The sequence below is a fragment of the Gymnoscopelus microlampas genome, assembly GCF_963454915.1.
Source record: "Gymnoscopelus microlampas genome assembly, chromosome: 15".
NCBI lineage: Eukaryota > Metazoa > Chordata > Actinopteri > Myctophiformes > Myctophidae > Gymnoscopelus > Gymnoscopelus microlampas.
Window position 1 is genome coordinate 40,647,344 of NC_139952.1, and position 15,676 is coordinate 40,663,019.

Genomic DNA, 15,676 nt, shown 5'->3' on the forward strand with positions numbered 1-15,676 from the left:
ACAAAAACATGTTGATTAATGTTGGGTGGAGGGAGGGAGGTGACACAAACACTGAGCGAGCGCTTTTTCTCCCGCATGACTCATCATTTTCTGCAATTTAATTATTTCTATTTCTGGTTCCCCTTTATGTAGTTGGGTGTCTGGTGTCCATTTGTACTGAGTCAAGTATTTCTGCATGGAGTTTGTGTTGCACAGCACTGTGGGTTTGGTGAGAAGTGGAAGTTAATGAATTGCATAAATGCTCACATTCTGCGTGTTCACGCAGTCTTCATGCAGTGTTCATGCAGTGTTCATGCAGTATGCATGAACTGTGGTTCCCAGACTCTTTTAACTTGGAGACTCAAAAGAAGAGAGAAAAGTCTCCACCGGGACCCAAAATAGTGAAAATAGCCGACCTAGAAGCTGTATATTGGGCTGTAGATCTGCAATTTTCACTTTTTTTTATGGAATTTCCTTGATTAGTGTTTTTTTCTGAAATTCTCTCACAAAAAAAAAATGTAATTTTTATTTCTGAATGTGTTTATTTCTTTATTTTAGAAAATGTTTTGAAATAATAAATTAAAACAATATGGAAATGAAAAACCAAAAACAAATGGATACAGCCATCATGTAGTGTGATAGCTGATGTTTCACTAGCTACAAGGTTTCACCTCAACCCCCTGAATGCACAGTACACACAAACAATGCTAACACATACACACATGTCTCGTTTCCACTACAAGGATCTGCATTTGTTTCCATACACTACAGCTCTGTTTCATGTAAGGTTCTCAGAACGTAATTTGGGCCCTGCTCAGGAGGTGGTACTAACCCCGAGTTCTGCAAAAAAATTGGAGTGAAAACAGCACATCTATAAGCTCTCAGCGTGTCGCACTGCAACGCGTTGTGAGCTCGTAGATCAGCTATTTTCGCTTTCTTTTTTTTTAATGACGTTCCTCCTTTCAGTGGTGGTTCTGGTGGTAAAATGGAAACATAAACAAAAAAACATCACAAAACGGGTTCCGGAAAGTTTCATGGATATGGAATGTTCCAACACACACACATGCTACACACACACGCGCGTGCGCACGCACACGCACGCACAGCTGTTGACCAGAGCGGCCCTCTCGTCGGCTGCCTGCGAAAGAGGAAGTGGCTAACCTCATCTGTGTCTCTATCTCTCTCATTCTCTGGTACCTCTCTGCCTTTCGCTTGGTCCTCTTCCTCCTCTCTTCTATTGTGCTTTCTGTTTCACTGTCTGTCTGTGTGTCTGTCTGTGTGCCCCCCGTCGTTCTGTTTCCCCTCATGCCTCTCACGGTCTCTATCACTTTCCTTTCTTTCATTTCTTTCTTTGTCTGTCCCTCCCTCCAGTGTGGCGATGCTGACCGACAGATGATCTGAGAGAGGAAGACATCAAGGCGAGGTGAGCAAGCTTCTTTTTTTCCCTCCTCCTCCTCCTTCTCCTCCTCCTCCTCCTCCACCCGTCTGTCTGTCCTCCTCCACCCGTCCGTCTGTCCTCCTCCACCCGTCGCCCAGTGAAGGGAGCCTGTAATGACCTTTTGTCAGTGATGGTGGTACTGACAGTACCATACGTTTTACTTAAGTAAAAGTATCAATACTGCAATGTAGATATGCTCCGTTACAAGCAGAAGTCCCGTATTCAAAATGTACTTGAACTGCAAAAAGTATTGGCATCAAAATATACTCAAAGTACCAAAAGTAAAAGTATTCATTGTGCAGAATGTCCCATTTCACAGGTTCAAAGTGTATACAAAATGTTTTGAAAATAGCAGATCTACAAGCTCACAATGCGTCGCATCGCGACGCATTGTGAGCTTGTAGATCGGCTATTTTCAAATAGCCGAAATGTATATAGGGCTGAAGTGGTTAATGTATGTTTTGTAATAATCAAAATCTACAAAGTATAGGAACTAAAGTTTTCAAATAATTGTAGTGGAGTAAAAGTACAATATTTGAATCTGAGATGTAGTGGAGTAGAAGTAAAAGTATTGGAAATTTTTAAATACTCCAGTAAAGTAAAAAATACCTCAAAATGTTACTTAAAGTACGGTACTCGAGTAAACGTACTCAGTTACTTTACACCACTGTCCCCCCACTCCACTCGTACCTGTGAGGGGAGCCTGCGATGACCTTTTGTTCTTGTGGTGGTTGATTGAGAGAGAAGAGAAAGCGCTGCAAAGCGGAACGCCCGCAACACAAAAGTCTCACGGTGCACGGCTCAACAATACAGTTACAGTTTAGGCACTTAGCAGACGCTCTTAATCCAGAGCGATTTACAGTAAGCAAGGACACAAGATAACACATCGTAATGCATCAATAATACATCAATAATACATCAAATGCATAGAAATAGTAATCTAATAATAAAGTCATCATCAGCCTGTATTGAAACTATACACACTATAGCAGGGGTCTTCAACGTTTTCAGGCCAAGGACCCCCTAGCTGAGAGAGAGATGAAGCAGGGACCCCCTACTCTATATACTATATTGTATAAAATTGTGTTTCAGATTAAACTTTTTGTTTACTTGGTCGGCTCTTTTTTCCCTCTACACCAAACACCTCTTTGCCAAAAATAGCAGATCTACAAGCTCACAACGCCTCACGCTGCGAGGCGTTGTGAGCTTGTAGATCTGCTATTTTTGGCTAAAGTTCTCCTCAGAAAAGGGATGCTAGGGTTCAAGTGGTTGATGTAAAAAAAAAATCATATCACACAAAGATTTGGCGGACCCCCTCTAGTAACTCTGAGGACCCCCTAGGGGTCCCTGCACTATAGGATGCCTGGCTCTAGTGTCTACATAACATGCTATCTAAAAGTTTCATTTTAGCCGTTGCATAATCCTGCAAGGACGTCAAGAATAGGGCACGTGCTACGGGCTGACAATGTCATGAAAATGCGAGAACAGCCAGCTGACCGCGTTTAAACGGGTCTTCCTCAGCGTCGAGGAAGACCTGTTATAGGTTGAAACGCGTCCGTTGCTCTGTCCGTGGAGAGAGGTATATAAAACTATGTGAAAGGGACATTTATTGTGTGCTGTGTTGATTGAGAGTACCTCTTTACACTGGCTGGCTTTGGTTAAAGTTAAAGGAGAATTCCGGACTAGCCCTTTTTCTTACCTTTTATATGTTGTTATTATATCCTGGCCCTCTCTAGGCCAGGTTCTTGTCCTGTCCTCTCCTCCCTATCTATTAGAGCAGGGGTCTTCTACGTTTTCAGGCCATGGACCCCCTAGCTGAGAGAGAGAGATGAAGCAGGGACCCCCTCTATATTGTATAAAATTGTGTTTCAGATTAAACTTTTGCTGCTCTTTTTCCCCTCTACACCTATAACTCTGCCAAAAATAGCCGATCTACAAGCTCACAACGCTTCACGCTGCGAGGCGTTGTGAGCTTGTAGATCTGCTATTTTTGGCTAAAGTTCTCCTCAGAAAAGGGATTCTAGGGTTCAAGTGGTTAATGTAAAAAAAAAAAAAATCATATCCCACAAAGATTTGGCGGACCCCCTGTAGTAACTCTGAGGACCCCCTAGGGGTCCCGGACCCCCTGTTGAAGACCCCTGTATTAGAGGGTGATAAAGCACACTCAGAAGGACATTAGTCCATTAAGACCAGGAACGCATCTGTGTCATTTTAAGATTTCTTTAGCTATTCAAAAATAGCAGATATATACAGTAGATCTGCTATTTTTAGAAAAATCGTGCTCATAGAAACATACGTTTTTCAGAAAACTGTTAGGATTTAGAAGACATTTTGTAGAATCCCCCAGAAGCAATGATCTGAGTAAAAACAATTCGCTTAAAAAATAATAATATATATATTGAAAGATTTGCACAAATGTTCACGATTTTCCAAAAATAGCAGATCTACAAGCTCATAGCTCGGCACTCAGTGCAGATATACAAGCTCGTATATCTGCTATTCTTTTAATAGCCCAAAGAAATAAAATAAAATTACACTGATGCTTTACCGGTCTTAAATTTAAACGTTTATTAAAAGTTCACCCCCAAATCAATCACTGAAAATCATGGCACCCCGTCTTCAAGTTTTTGTCACATTCCTAAGCCAATAATTTGATGACCAGCAGCGGTTCCGGTAGGAGACACAAAGAGTCTCCTTTGTGTCTCCTACCGGAAGTAGGTGAAATGATTGGGAATGCGACAAAACCAAAAACATATCCATGAAGAAGAGACAGAAGAAAAGTTTTTTTTGGGGGTGAACTATCCCTTTAATGGATTAAGTGATTGAATTCCTCCTGTTTGTCCTCTCATACAGAGTGTGATCATGGGGTGTGCCTGTTGCAAGCAGAAGAAGGCCCCCAAAACACCACCGGCCGCGCCGTCGTTCTCTGATGGGGTGGCGGGCGGCGACCTGTCCTCCAACAACGTGGACGGGGGCTTGTCCGTGGCCTTGACCCCGCCCCGCTACGGCCCCGACCCCACCCAGGTCATCCCCGACTTCAACAAGTTCTCCTGCACGCCCAACTTCAACAACCCCGCCTCCCAGATACGACCCAGCATCACCAGTAAGGGCTTCATTTATTCATTATTATCTGTGTCATCTGCGACAGTCACACACACACACACACACACACACACACCGAAAAATAGCAGATCTACAAGCTCACAAGGCAACACGGTGTGACACGCAGTACTTTTTTACTTAGGTAAAAGTAGCAATACCACAATATAAAAATACTCAGTTAAAGGTAAAAGGCCTGTGTTCAAAATGTTACTTGAGTAAAAGCACAAAAGTATTGCCGTCAAAATATACTTAAAGTGCCAAAAGCAAAAGTACTAATGTTTGAAAATAGCAGATCTACAAGCTCACAACGCGTCGCGCTGCGACGCGTTGTGAGCTTGTAGATCTGCTATTTTCAAATAGCCTAGGTATAAAATAGGGCTAAAGTGGTTAATGTGTGTTTTATGATAGTAATTTATATCTGCAAAGTAGTAACTAACGTTTTCAGATAATTGTAGTGGAGTAAAAGTACAATATTTTCCTCTGAGACCTAGTGGAGTAGAAGTAAAAGTATTGCAAATTGGAAATAACAAGTAACTCAAAATTGTACTTTTAGTACATATGTACTTAGTTACTTTCCACCACTGGTGACACGTTGAGAGCTTGTAGATCAGCTATTTTTAGGCACGCAACTCCATCGTATAAAAGAGCTGTTATACTTGGTCACGCACCGAAAATGTATGATCTTCAAAGCTCACGATGCGCATGTTGTGAGCAGCTGGAAGCTGCCGTATTGAAAAATCTCGCTCCCTCTCTCCCTTCGGGGAGCAGCAAAGAGAAGAATAATCCTCCTCACTTTCACTTTTAACCTTTTAAGACCGGGAAAGCATCATTTGTGTCATTTTAAGATTTCTTTGGCTATTCGCGATTTTTCAAAAATACCGTGTGCTGTGAGCTTGTAGTATACCCGCTATTTTTGAAAAATCGTGAAAATGTGTGCAAATCTTGGAATGTATATATTTTTTAAAGCGAACATTTGTAAAATATTTAGTTCCAGCGACCTCCACGAAGCAAAGATTTGTGTTACAAATGTCCGCTTAAAAAAAAAAGAATTCAAATATTTGCACTTTTTTTTTTTTCAAAAATAGCAAAATTTCAAAAATAGCAGATCTACAAGTGCCGCGCTATGAGCTTGTAGATCTGCTATTTTTTTAATAGCCAAAGAAATCTAAAATGACAGAGCTGCGTTCCCGGATTGAATGGGTTAAAGGCATAGTACGTACTGTAACTGTGCACTGTGTTTCCATAACGTAAACTAAAAAATATATATATCTTTTACCCATCATTTTCCCTCTATAGCAGCAGTTATTATCAGCCACTGGTAGTGCGTGTGGTGATGTTTGCCTCCCAGAAACACATTGCCCTCTCTGTTTGTTTTGGTAGCCCCCAAAAAACAGGCCCGTCAACCAAAACAAACAGTGAAACTAAAAAACACCAAAATACAGCCAGAGGACAGTGTGTTTCTGCAGGTAAACACCACCACACTATACTGCAGTGGCTGCTTCTATAGAGCTGTGGTTCTCAACCAGTGGTCCGGGGACCACCAGCGGTCCTTGAGGGGCGTTCCAGGTGGTCCCCAGCTAAATGATAATGAGAGTTGGTAACCAAATGGACCCTAATAGATCTTTAACTCTTGAGAGCGTATAAATGAAACCAAATGGACCCTTGCGGGTTTCATTTATACGCTCTCAAGAGTTAAATTATTGTTAAACATCTGCATTACTTAATTAAAGAATGGTTATTTTCATCAACGTTTGCCTGTTATCTCTCCTATGGTGCCACATCAATACAGCATGGAATTGTGGACAAAATCGTATCCAACGATAGCAAAATATTTTTGTTTTAGTTTTGGGTCTGAGAGGCTAAATCTCATCAAGCGGTGGTTCCGTGGCTCAAATACCGAATAAATAATGGACCTTGATATGAAAAGGGTTGAAAACCACTGAGGGACAATTATTCACTGTTTTTTTGTTATGTAAACACAGTGCACATACATACTGTTCCTTTAACTTATACTATCTCTTTTCATCTTTCCTGAGTTTACATGGTGTGTATTTCTGTGAGAAACTCTAAAAACAGATGTGTGTGCGTGCGTGTTTGTTTGTCTCCAGGTGGGGGGGTGACTCTTTTCATAGCTCTGTACGACTATGACGCTCGCACTGAAGACGACCTCACCTTCCAGAAGGGAGAGAAGTTCCACATCATCAACAACACGTCAGTACACGCACACGCACACACACACACACACACACACACACACACACACACACACGCACACGCACACGCACACGCATTGTTATTGTGGGCAAAGCTTTCACTGAAAATAGCCAATCGACAAGCTCACAATGCGTCACAGTGCGATGCGTTGTGAGCGTGCTGATCTGCTATTTTCTGCTGAATCATTCCCCACAATATACGGGTGCTGCCCTGCTGGGGTTTAAGTGGATCAACCCTATACTTGGATAACCGGAGTCCCTCAGGGCTCTATAGTAGTGCATTTTCAGTTTTTTTCGGGCTCTACATTAAACATCTTAGAAAGATACGATCTAGAAGATTACAGTGAGCTTGTAAGATTTGTTATTTTCTTGCTAAAGTTTTCTCCAGAATAATACGGGATGCTGGGCTTTAATCCATTTAGACCTGTTTTCAAGCAAAAAAAAAAAACTCCGATCTGTGCTTCTGGGGGTCCCTGGAACTAAATATTTTTAGATAGGGGTCCGCGGCCAAATACATATCATTTTGAGGGTCCTTGAAATGGAAAAGTTGGAGCACCACTGATATAACAACGTACTGTACTTATGTTTACATACATACTGTTAGGATTTAGAAAACACTTAGATATGCATTTGGCCGCAGACCCCCCCCATCTCAAAATGTTTGGTTCCAGGGACCCCCCCAGAGGCAAAGATTTGAGTTACAATTTTTCGCTTAAAAAAGAATATATATATGTATTATTCAAAGATTTGCACAAATTTTCAAGATTTTTTCAAAAATAGCAGATCTACAAGCTCATATGAGCTTGTAGATCTGCTATTTTAAAAAAGCCCCAAAGGAATCTAAAATGACGTTAGGGGGTTAAAAACAGTGTGTGCATTGAATATGAGAGGAATAATGAAAGGCGAGGACAGTAACCTAGCAATATTCCGGTCACATCTCTCTCTGCTCGTCTCATCGGAGAAACTCAAATAGCTCTCTGTATCTTTATGCAAGGTGGATGGCTGTCATGGTTACGATGGCTAGATATAATTACTAAGCCAGATATGTATCGCCGCTGTCGGGCGGAAACCTTGTATCTCCGAATTCTAACTTTTTAAACGTTTTTTTCCTTCGCAAATTAACGCCCTACTTGAGCATGCTACAGCGTCAGCTGTACAGCGTCAAAAGTAGCAGATCTACAAGCTCGAATAGTGGCGCGACGCGATGCGTTTTGAGCTTGTAGATCTGCTACTTTTGCTGTTTTTGAATTTGAAATCCTGAATAAAAGTCACAGTTTTTGGACATATGAGGTTTCCACCCGACAGAGACGGCATCATAACGTGAACCTCCTTACCTCGTTGTCGATGGTTCAGTCATGAGTACGTCGTCTGATCTCTTAACACGTGTGATTCTATCACACGTGTTTCTAATCCATGTGGATTTATTTATTTTTTTACCTGTGACGTTATGTGTGAGGGTTTTCTTTTTTGCAGCCTACGTCTAATCTCATTGATTTATTGATTGATTTAATACTTTAGTAACAAGTTTGTTAAAAGGATCCCTGGCACTCAAGAGTGGCAATGCCCGTCGCAAGTTGAGGATGTCATTTGTCCATGTGTGGTCTAGCCCTATGGAATTTATGGAATGCATGTGCAAAAAAAAAACACATTTAAAATATTGATTTGATGCCCATTCACCTTAGGAAGTATTAAGTTGTTTTTGGTCGGTGTAACCGGCCCTACATGTGAGGTTGGGACATTGACATTTGCTGCACTGTGATTGGCCACCCATTGTACCCCCTAACCCTGCACTGTGATTGGCCACCCATTGTACACCCCTAACCCCTACACATTCAATGCAAATCTATACTTTTCTTTAAGTGAGCTTCCATCACTGTGATGACCACTAGCTGCACTGTGATTGGCTGACTCTATTGGCTGACTCTATTCAGCACTGTGATTGGCTAGCGAGACACATGACACATGTGCATAGTCCTATAAATAGGACTATGCACTTAAAAAAAACACATTTATGTTTTTTTTAAGTGAGTCATGGGTCTGTGATGACCACTGTGATGACCACACCGCCCACTTCACACTGGGTGTGATCATTTATTTTCACATGCATTCCATAAATTCCATAGGGCTAGACCACACATAATGACAAATGACATCATCAACTTGCGACGGGCATTGCCCCTATTGAGTGAAAGATGAACTACCGGTATTTCTAAAATAAATATAATATTTAAGGTGTTTTTCATTTTACATTTTAGTTATAGAGGACAATTATAATGTATTAAGGCATATTTGGCTTATTAGCCATGGATCCTTTTAACAGCACAGGTAGTACAGTCAAAAGTTATGCCAAAAAGATAACGGGGGAGGTCCCGGGGGAGGGGCTTGTGTCCATTGTGGTCCATTGTACTCGATTCATCAGTAAAAACATGCAATACATTCATGTACATTATTACATAACGGTAAAAACTCCAGTATAGCAGAAAAATATATATTTACAGATTAAGTAGGAGGGCGGTAGAAATCTAAGACCATTTGCATGCTCAGTAACTTCCGAACTCCACTGAATTCTAAAAAGAACTCTTTTAAAAGGCTTACATTTGGGAAAAGTGAAAAATCGCGTTTGTGAGTGTCTTCACCCGGTGTTGATTTCATCGACTAGAACTATGACGAAAAACTTTCGTCGACTACCTTTTTTCACTGACGAAAAATAAATAAAAATGAAATAAAACAAAGCTACGATGACTAAAACTAACACTAAATATATTGACAATTTCGACAACAAATAAAAACTCGACTAAAATGACTAGTGGAGAAGAGATAATTTTATGTTTGGTTGCGCTCGGGTGTTGCGCTCTGAAAATAGCAGATCTACAAGCTCACAACGCGTCGCGCTGCGACGCATTGTGAGCTTGTAGATCGGCTATTTTCAGCATGCAACCAAGTGTAAAATCAGCCATTACGACGTCATCAAGACTAAATCAACTGTAGTTTTAGTCGACTAAAATCTTATGAAATTTAGTCAACTAAAACTAGAAAAAACTAAAACATTTCAGATGGCTAAAATATGACTAAAACTAAATGGAATTTTATCCAAAAGACTATGACTAAAACTAATCAAAATTTGCTGTCAAAATCAACACTGGTCTTCACATAGTAATGATCATATATGCCCGTGACATACAGTAAGACACTCACAAACATAAGACACTCACAAGCGGCACATGGGGCCCGTGTGTGCAAGTTCAGATCAAGGAGAACAAACGTGTTCAGGCAGACAGAGAGAGAGATTCCAAGAATTATTGTAGGATAGAGCAGCGCAAAGGACTCTGGTCAACGTCTGTGGGGTTTAAGTGGTTAAACACTGCATGTTACTGTGTTATTTCTCTGACAGAGAGGGTGACTGGTGGGAGGCTCGCTCTCTGGACACCGGTAACTCAGGATACATCCCCTCCAACTACGTGGCTCCTGTGGACTCCATACAAGCTGAAGAGTGAGTGTACACATTTTTTTCATAATAATAATAATATCTTGAATTTATATAGTGCTTTTCTGAGTGGCCAAAGACGCTTTACATGGGTGGAATGAGAAAACAACAAATAAAAACAACTTTTTTAGGGGGAAAAAAGTAGCTAAAGATGCTTTACATGGGTGGAATGAGAAAACAACAAATAAAAACAACTTTTTTAAGACTGAGGAATAAAATCAATAAAACAGGAAAGAAGAAAAAGAGAGGGGGGGGGGTGCAGTTAGCTGGGGAAAGCGATATTGAAGAGGTGGGTTTTGTGGGCTGTTTTGAAGGTTTGGAGGGTGGGGGCCCATCTCTGGGTGTTTTGTGCATTCCACAGGGTTAAGGGCAGCAAAAGCAAAAGCTCTGTCGCCCCCAGGTACGGTACTTGATCTTGGGGAAACCTCATGGAGGTTTGCGTCACAGAACCTGAGGGAGCGGGAGGGGACGTGACGTTTGAGGAGATGGAATAGGTAGGGGGGAGCCAGACTGTTCAGTGCCTCGTAGGTGTTTAGTAGTATTTTCAATGCATTCATTCAACCCAGTGTTCATTTTGAGAGCACATTTTGTTGTAGCTTTAGTCATAGTCTTTCGTCGTCTACCATTTTTCACTGACGAAAACGAAATAAAGGCCGTCTTACCTAGTTGTGTAATGAAATGTAGTCATATGAGTAGCGGGTTCGATATATTGTAGTATATAGTATTCCGAATACATGCTCACACGAATGCACACATCATCGTGCGCGCGCACACACACACACACACACACACACACACACACACACACACACACACACACACACACACACACACACACACACACACACACACACACACACACACACACACACACACACACACACACACACACACACACACACATATGTTTTTCTATCAAGTATTCACCCTGTGAAGCCTTGAATTCATGTAGAAGCTTTTGTTTTTGTTACATTCCTTCATGATGAATGAAGAATCCAAAAACAAATAAAGTATTATGAATCAAAGTTAATAGGAGCCCTTGATTAACAACAGCAAGACCCATATCAAGCATCTGTTTAATATCTCCAACATAAAGCTCACAGTATAATCCAAGGGTCTTTTATCGTATGTCGTATGCACACTGCTTCCAAAACACCACATTTTGGCTTTACTATCGCTTTACTAAACCTCTCAAAAAAAGTTCGGAAACGTAACTTCGGTTGATTATTTTCCCCCATCAATAATTGTATTTTATATCGTTGTTATCGTTGATTATTCACCTTTACAACGAGGTATACCTTGTAAGAATCGTGCAATCGTGGAATGAGCAACAACACAGCTTAACTTTTTACTCATACTTAGTTTTCCTCGCTTTGATTTCTCATGGAACTTTTCGATCTTTGACGAATGACGATCAGTGAGCGGTGTCATAGGAGGGGCGGGGGGACGGGTGAGGTGCGTCGTTGTTGTTGTTGTTGCCGTGGTGAACCGTGTGGTCTTGTCGTCATGGCAACAGGTGGTATTTCGGGAAGATGGGGCGTAAGGACGCAGAGAGACAGCTGCTGGGTCAAGGCAACCAGAGAGGAACCTTCCTCATACGAGAGAGCGAGACCACCAAAGGTGAGCAGGAACGCACACATGCTCACATGCGCACGCACACACACACACACACACACACACACACACACACACACACACACACACACACACACACACACACACACACACACACACACACACACACACACACACACACACACACACACACACACACATTTTAATTTCTTTATTAGGATTTTCAGTTGAAGACATAACTCATGTCAAAATCCAAATATAAGTAAAATGCAATGCAAGATCACGATCAGTTGTCTATATACTACTGTATATACAGTACGCTAGACACTAGCAGACTACCATACGTTATGGATATAGCTGACAGTGTCTAAGACTCCTATATATACTGTATATACATCTCCTATATAAGACTTAAAGAAGACTTTAATTACAATGGTATTGACAACTTGTATTGTTTTGTCTGTCTGTCTCTGTCTGTCTGTCTGTCTGTCTGCCTCTCTTTCTCTCTCTCTTTCTCTGTCTGTCACTCTCTCTCCATCTCTCTGTATGTCACTCTCTCTTTTTCTGTGCGTGTGCGTGTGCGCGTGCGCGTGTGCGTGTGCGTGTGTGTGTGTGTGTGTCTCTCTCTGTCTCTGTCTGTGTGTGTCTCTCTCTCTCCTCCAGGTGCGTACTCTCTCTCCATCCGTGACTGGGACGATAGCAAAGGAGACCACGTTAAACATTATAAGATCAGGAAGCTGGACAACGGAGGCTATTACATCACCACCCGGTCACAGTTTGACACTGTGCAACAGCTGGTGGAGCACTACACAGGTAACACACACACACACACACACACACACACACACACACACACACACACACACACACACACACACACACACACACACACACACACACACGCACTTCCGCATACACGTAAATAACTCCACTAATTTAATTACAATCTCTCCACTTCCCACACTGATTAAACTGATGGTGTGTGCTGTATATCATTTGCTGTCGGGCACAAACCTCCTATCTCCATACTACAACACTGTTCGTGTTTTTACGTAAATGAACTCCCTACTTTATCATACTACAGCGTCACGCAAAAGCATCAAAACTAGCGAAGCGACTACTTTTGATGCTTTTAAATTTGGAATCGTGAAAAGTCACAGTTTCAGACATAATGAGGTTTCCACCCGACAGAGAGACGATATGGAAGCTTTGTACGGGTCTCACCGCGTCTCTGCCTTCACATTCATAATCATGTATTTCTGCCCAGTCTCTCTCTCTAGACGTCCTTCCTGCTGTGGTTGAAAAGCAACACCTCAGAAAGGCTGGGCGAACAAAAGGCTTTTGAATGCTTTATCTATCACTCCTCCTAAAAGCTAAAAAGCCCTAAAAGCTGTGCCTGGCCATTGTGTGGTGTTACACCAAAAGTGGTGTCTTCAAACCACCTATACCACCTATACGAATGGCACAATCCAACAGGCCCAGCTTTAAAACTTGATTTGCACCCAAGTGGTCTCATTGACTTCAATATTAATGTCACCCCCCCCCACCCCCTTTTTTCTTTTGTTTAATCCCAGCCATTTCAATGCATTCTCAAAGTGCTTCCTGTGTGCTAGCCCACAGCTTGATAAACCTGTTTTATGATTGGGTTTTTACTCACAACTACCCCCACCCCCCCACCTTGGAGCTCTATGTTCAGTAACAGGGGTCTCTCCAGCTCTCTATTAAAGACAAAATAGCTACATTTTTCAGTTTGGGATACCAATTTTATCCATATAACTTATGTAGCCTACTTCAGAACTGGCATCTTGGTTCACACCCTTGTATTTCCTCCTGTCATCTACCTGTGTCTCTCTCCTGCCCTCTGGTGGCTGCTGTCGGTATAGCGTGCATCTTGCAGTGCCCTGCTGCAATCCCAGGATAAACTGTCTGCATTTATTTTGTGCCACTCTCTATCCAAAGCAGCTTTTTTATATTGCTTTTTAGTCTTGATGGTGTGTCTGCTGGTGTCATTGTGCCAAGCTGTCTGTGGCGTGGTGTATTATTAGTAGGCTAATGCCCAATGATGTCTGGAGCCCCAGTTGTTCTTTGCCATGCTTGCCTTTTATACTGCAGTTAATAATGAGTCTCTTTTGAGCGAGCGAGCAAGTCTGTGTGTGTGTGTGTGTGTGTGTGTGTGTGTGTGTGTGTGTGTGTGTGTGTGTGTGTGTGTGTGTGTGTGTGTGTGTGTGTGTGTGTGTGTGTGTGTGTGTGTGTGTGTGTGTGTGTGTGTGTGTGTGTGTGTGCCTGTGTGTGTGTCTTTGCGCGCGCATTGCTTCAGATGTCTGTTTACATGTTTGTTGTTTGTGGAGCCTAAGCAGTTTGTCTCGCTCTCTCTCTCTTTATCTCTCTGCCGCACATTTCTATCTGTCTTCCTTTTTCCCTTCTCCTCTTTGTCTGTCTGTCTGTCTGTCTGTCTGTCTGTCTGTCTGTCTGTCTGTCTGTCTGTCTGTCTTTCCTTTCTCTCTCCCCTCTCTCTCTCTCTCCTGTTTCTCTCTCTCTCTCTCCTCTCTCTCCTCTCTCTCTCTCTCTCTCTTGTTTCTCTATCTCTCTCTCTCTTTCTATCTCCTGTTTCTCTCTCTCTCTCTCCCCCCCACAACCAGAGAGAGCCGCAGGACTGTGTTGCCGTTTGATTGGCAGCTGTAGGCGGGGCATGCCTAAGCTGGCCGACCTATCGGTGAAGACCAAGGACGTGTGGGAGATTCCTCGAGAATCCCTGCAGCTCACTAAGAAACTGGGCAACGGCCAGTTTGGAGAAGTCTGGATGGGTAGGGGGAGGGGCTGGTTGAGGGAGGGGGAGGGGGGGGCCTGTGGGGGGTGAATGCAGCACGCACACCTGGAGAACGTGATACGTGAGCTTATCTACAAGCTCTCAAACGTGTTGCATGTACAGTAAATGTATTTTTTTGATTGATTGAATACTTTATTAGTCAGAAATGTGAACGGCACGTGGTACAGTCAGACATTAAAGGGGAATTTTGGACCACGGTTTTCTTACCTTTTCTATGATGATATGATATCCTAGGATGAAATAGTACAGCAGAAAAAATTCAGCCGGCGCGCTCGCTAGACGAGATTGAAATCTCATCTAGTCGTCTAGCTTGATTGCACCCTGTTTCAAGACAATCACGTTGCATAGTGTTCTGTCACTATGAATGTCAGATCTAAAAAAAAATATATATATAGATCAAAATATGTGATCTAGCGCAAGGCCTATAGAGCACCGAAGTCTGACGTAATTTACACATCCTACCTGGTTCGCGGTTTTCCGGCCCCGTAATAAATTCCCATAGACGTCTTTAATATCGCGTCAAATAAGAACTGTGTTCCAAAAATAAACAAATGATCCCGGCGGTTTTACTCTTATGGATATGAAGCATCAACTGACGGTGAGAAAACGATAATGTTACTTCCACCGAATCAGTAAAATTTTCGCCAGAAACAGACTGTATCAAATATAAGTGACTGACTATCATAAACGATACAGAACCTCCTCCCTGATAATATCGGATGGAGTTATGAAATGTTTCTACTGTACCATTCATCCTTAGGATATCATAACAGCATAGAAAAGGTAAGAAAAACGTGTTCCAGAAATTCCCCTTTTTAAGGCTGAAAGGATAACACAGAAAAGTCCCAGGGGACTTAACTTGTTTCTATCGTGGTCCTAATGTATGTATTCAATTCATCAACATTTTGTATAGCATCCAGGTGTGCAGCATTGCGTTCCCCCCCCGACCCCACCCCCCCGACCCCACTCTGGGTTTATTGCATGTGCATGCCTCTCCATCATCTCATCCTCTTCTTCTCCTCTCATCCTCTCTCTCCACCCGCACCCCATCCCTCCCT

At 42.3% G+C, this 15,676-nt stretch overlaps 1 protein-coding gene across 2 annotated transcripts in view; it reads left to right on the forward strand.

The window, feature by feature from the left end:
- yrk (Yes-related kinase) overlaps positions 1 to 15,676 on the forward strand; it is a 53,247-nt gene that overhangs the window by 18,659 nt on the left and 18,912 nt on the right. Inside the window, exons 2-8 of one of the 2 annotated variants that reach the window (XM_084079647.1) lie at positions 1,351 to 1,402; positions 4,271 to 4,520; positions 6,628 to 6,730; positions 10,124 to 10,222; positions 11,733 to 11,836; positions 12,455 to 12,604; positions 14,431 to 14,595. In XM_084079647.1, coding sequence (XP_083935773.1) covers positions 4,280 to 4,520; positions 6,628 to 6,730; positions 10,124 to 10,222; positions 11,733 to 11,836; positions 12,455 to 12,604; positions 14,431 to 14,595 — 862 coding nt within the window. In that variant the 5' untranslated portion in view covers positions 1,351 to 1,402; positions 4,271 to 4,279. The remainder of the gene's footprint in view (positions 1 to 1,350; positions 1,403 to 4,270; positions 4,521 to 6,627; positions 6,731 to 10,123; positions 10,223 to 11,732; positions 11,837 to 12,454; positions 12,605 to 14,430; positions 14,596 to 15,676) is intronic. The other variant, XM_084079648.1, reaches the window with a different exon arrangement.